Here is a 4,663-nt window from a genome sequence, read left to right as displayed (position 1 = left end):
AAAACCAATTTTTAGAGAAAAATATTGAGAAACGTAGAAGATATGCATCTAAAAGAAAAAAGTGGCTCGCAAGTCCCAACCTTCCCCAATGCAAGCATTTTTTCGTTGGCTTGTTTAGTTCAGTGGTTTCATCTTGTGCCTAATGTTCGTGAGAACAAAGGTTGGACGCCCATCAAAGGCAAATTATTTTTCTTTAAATTAACTTTTGCGGTGCACAAGAGCTTTTCAAAGAAAGTACCGGTAGGCCCTTTGTAAACTTATTTTTTATTGTGATTGCAGAATCAAACAACGCACAATAAGTTTTTGAATTAGGGCAGCATGGTTAGGTCGCATGCACAACCTAAGCCCATTAAAAGTAAGGGAAGTTAGACCAAACGTTTAGCTTCAACCCTCTCAAAATATGGAGACACATGACTTGTATAAACACCAAAAATCTTACTCAAATAACGTTTACCCCCTTAAACATGAAGATTGAAAATTTTGGACATTTCGAAAAAGGAATCGGTAAAAACAATTACCGCGCGCGGTTACCGGGTTTGCTACTATTCGGTGAGTTCCTAACCTCTAACCCTAAAACGGCAATGATAATTAGTAGAGATGTACCGATACCAATATTTTGGCTGATACCGATCCCGATATCACTTTTTTAAGCCGATACCGATACTGATACCGATATTTTGGCCGATACTTTGGTGTTACAAAAAGAAGCAATTTTGGTACTTGCAAGGAATTATATCAAATGCTAAGTTTTACCTTATTTGCATAAAACTATTAAAAAAAGCTTTCAATTGGGATAATTTATTAAAGATTCAAGAATCCAATCTCAACCGCATATTGTTGTGTCATAATAGTAGGTTTTAGTAATGAAAGGTCACCGTAATTGAGGATTGGGGTGTAAGGGAAGAAACATTACATCATAATTGGGGTTTCTAAAAAATTAATAAAGTGTTTGCGCAAACTCTCCAAATGTGCTATCATAATTGATAATAAGATGTAAAATGTAAACCAAGTGATTTGTGTAGTCGTACAAAAACTATTCGACAAGTAATGTGCAACCTAAGTCCTAAGGGCGCTTGTCGTTTGGTTAAAAAGCTTTTGCCAGGCCAAGACAACCCAGGTAGCAAAAATGCACAATTCTGCGTCGCTTCCACCCCGCCAAACGCTCAAAAAACTTGTGCAACTCGGCTCCACCAGTCGGCGATTCAACTTCCGTCCTTAGCCGCAACAAACTCACCAAGCCCAAACAATGTCACGGCAGAATAAGTAGGCCCAAAATGAAAGCAATGGGACCACGAATCCTCACTAAACCAATCAAAATGGTCCCGTTGCGCCCAAAATGACAACCTCGTTGCGAAGAAAGGAGGGAAACATATTAGTTGATTGGATGGTCTAAATGGCTAGCGTGGAAGCTACACCGTTATGGCCAGCGAATCGCAACAGCCTGTCGCACCAGTGAGCGCCCAGCCTCGTGCCGACAGCCGGGAAGGACACTTCCCCCACAATGAGGCCGCCATCCCAGGCGAAACAAGACCACTTATTGATTAGTTCAGTGAGGATTCGCAGTCCCACCGCCTCCACCCCGAGCCCACCCACTCCGCCACGACATTGTTCAAGCCTGGTGAGTCCACCACAACGAAAGGCGGAAACCAAATCACAAACTGACAGAACCAGCCCACCAAAAACAACCAAGCCAAATGATAAATATTGGAGAAATTGAGTCTCCTTCACAACTTAAGAATCGAACAGCGCAAAACTGCTGAAACAAAACGTTTTGTTTGAGTGAAAGAATCACTGTAAGCAACCAATGTTAAAAGGTGCGTGCAAGAAGTCATGGGAGTGTGACTTATCAAAAATTTGAACAGGTTGTTGTTTTTCTACTTCAATGTAACGTTAGCTACTAGTACTACTTTAAAAAATCTATATCTTTGCTTCTGCAGAAAATCCGCAGCAAACGCCTTTTATTTTACATGTTTAGTATCGGCCACAGTATCGGCCAAATTTTGCCGATACCGATACTAAAAAAATGGCCGATATCACCGATATATCGGTACATCTCTAATAATTAGGCTACGGTACCCGATAATTTAAAAAAAAAATTGAAAAAATTCCCCGTTAAGGGATCGGACTCACCGAAACGGACCATTCCGGCGGTTACCAGTAATGGCTACACATGGCAGAAATTTGCAAATGAAACAGAAAGTTCGTGGGAAAAAAGTTTGCTACCCGGACACCATCAACACAATTGTTTAAGCGTGCAGACAGCAAAAGTGATGCAGGATTTATTGCCATTGCCCATTTACCACAAAAAGTTCAATTGCACACATAAAATTTAGAATGCTTGCAACTAAAGCACAGTGATCAGTGCAAAGCTGATATGCGAAGCTGCCAGGACTAAAGTTCAAAAAAAAGGCTTGATCAAACCGAAGATCAAAATTCTCACAACAATGCAAGTACATGTTTGTGAACAAAAGACAAATAGTTCACAAGTCAGAGCAGCTTATTGAGAGTAAGAGATGTACTGTAAAAGCAATGAGACAAAACGATAAAAAATGAAAAAAAAAATTCGAATCAAAAATTTAAGCCAATGTCAATATGGTGTGTTGTGACAGTTTAAGCTAATTCGGTAGCTTCCACAACGTTTGCAAATACAGTGACAGTTTACCCCAAAATATGAAGAAAAAAAAAATGAAAAAAGGCTACAAATTTTTCAGTAAAATGTGCAAGAAACACTACTTCAATAATCAAGAGCTATAAAAACGACATCTTGACCATACATGAACTATTTCAAATGCTATTTTGTAGGCAATCAATAGACTCAAATAGTATAAAATGTAACACGTGTGGATACAACATTTCAAAATTCAACAAAAATATTTGATATCCACCCATATACAATCTTTGTGCAAACATTCCTATACAATGTGTTCAGGGTTCCAGCAATATTTTATATTTTTTCCACTATTACTTATGGAGGCCATATCAGAATTTGAAAGCTCAAAATCAAAGACGTCAATATTAGCTGCAATGTGAGCAGGAGTTTGAGACTTCGGTATAACGCTACAGCCTTTTTGCAAACACCATCGTAACAAAATTTGTGGAATAGTTTTCTGATACTTTCGAGCAAACGGCAACAATCGCTCATCACTTACAAGTTTAGATGCACCTAAAGAAGAATATGATTGGTAATGAATGTTGTGCTTACGACAAAAATCCATGACTTCGTCATTTTGATGATCAAGGTGAAATTCACTTTGTAACACAGTGGGGAAAACTGTAGCATAATCAAGAATTTCTGATAAGTGATTATGAGTGTAGTTTGACACACCAATGTATCTTATTTTAGATGAGTTTTTGTAAACTTCTTCCAAAGCTTGCCAAGTTTCTTTTCTATACGATTTGTTCATTGGATTGTCAGCTTTGATACCTTGCTTTCCAGGCCAATGTATGAGGTAAAGGTCAATGAAATCCAGTTTTAATTTGTCCAATGATGCATTGACAGCATCGATCATAGTTTTTGAAGCTAAGTCATTCGGCCCAAGCTTTGTTGTTACAAAAATATCTTTTCGTTCTAAAGAATACTTTTCGAGTAAATGAGGAATGCAATTCCCAATATAAACTTCATTTTTATACACTGAAGCAGTGTCGATAAGTCTGTAACCTGAAGAAAAAGCACTATCTAGTGCTGTCATCATTGTTGTTTCATCCTTAAGTTGAAATGTTCCAAGACCAAGAGCAGGAACAATATCAAAGTTAATTAAATGCATTTCAATGCAACTGCTGCAATGAAAATTAAAACTAATTGAAAATCTACAAAACAAAAAAGTATTAGCCTACTGAGCATATTTATTACAAACAAGTTTGGCGAAAGTGGTTTGTCTGGATTACTCATTTGGTTGGCTGCAAACAGAGATGGGCAAGATCACCAGTTTTGAAGATACAGATCATTAAGCATACGCATCTTGACAAAACTACAAAAATATGAAACAATTTTTAGTCATTTTTGGCATATGCCAACAAAAAATATATGCACAGGTTTATTTCTTTATGACAAATAAGACTTACAGGCTTTTTTAATTTTGAAATGGCAACATTGATCAAACGAACTTGAGACTTCAAATCGACTTTTGTTAGATACTGACACACAATCATCACATATTTGCCGTGGTTTACTGCAGAGGTGGAGATTTGTTACTTTAAAAGTAGCACGCTACCCGCTACTGGGGCTAAACTAACGCTTGCTGCCGCTACCATCGATAAAAATTGCACACTGCCACTACTTCCATCTTAAATTGACATACAGTAGAAAGCACTTTGTGACACCAAAATGAGCATAAAAACGATGTCATTATAAAAATTTATTGAGGCGACCCATGTGTTGGGAACCAATGTCGTAATGTACCAAATACAAAGATTGATAGTAACAGTCTGTTCGCATTAGTTCATAAATCCATTGTTCGGAAGACTAGTTACATCAGGTAACAAACTGATATATATATGGTACCCGGTCAATTGGTCGAAAGACAATTGGTCGACAGTCATTTGGTCGACAGACATTTGGTCGACAGGACGTTTGGTCGACAGACATTTGGTCGACAAGACATTTGGTCGACAGGACATTTGGTCGACAGGACGTTTGGTCGACAGACATTTGGTCGACAGACAT

At 38.0% G+C, this 4,663-nt stretch overlaps 1 protein-coding gene across 1 annotated transcript; it reads right to left on the bottom strand.

Annotated features, from left to right (window-relative positions):
• Positions 1–2,277: 2,277 nt before the first annotated feature.
• LOC145785761 (glyoxal reductase-like) lies at positions 2,278–3,794 on the bottom strand. The gene has a single exon (XM_082597469.1). The coding sequence runs from the start codon at positions 3,762–3,764 to the stop codon at positions 2,913–2,915; it is 852 nt and encodes a 283-aa protein (XP_082453595.1). The 5' UTR covers positions 3,765–3,794; the 3' UTR covers positions 2,278–2,912.
• Between the last annotated feature and the right edge of the window lie 869 nt (positions 3,795–4,663).

This window comes from Aplidium turbinatum, chromosome 16 (assembly GCF_918807975.1).
Source record: "Aplidium turbinatum chromosome 16, kaAplTurb1.1, whole genome shotgun sequence".
Lineage (NCBI taxonomy): Eukaryota > Metazoa > Chordata > Ascidiacea > Aplousobranchia > Polyclinidae > Aplidium > Aplidium turbinatum.
Note: the sequence above shows the minus strand (reverse complement) of the source record. Positions and strands in the feature narration are given on the sequence as shown.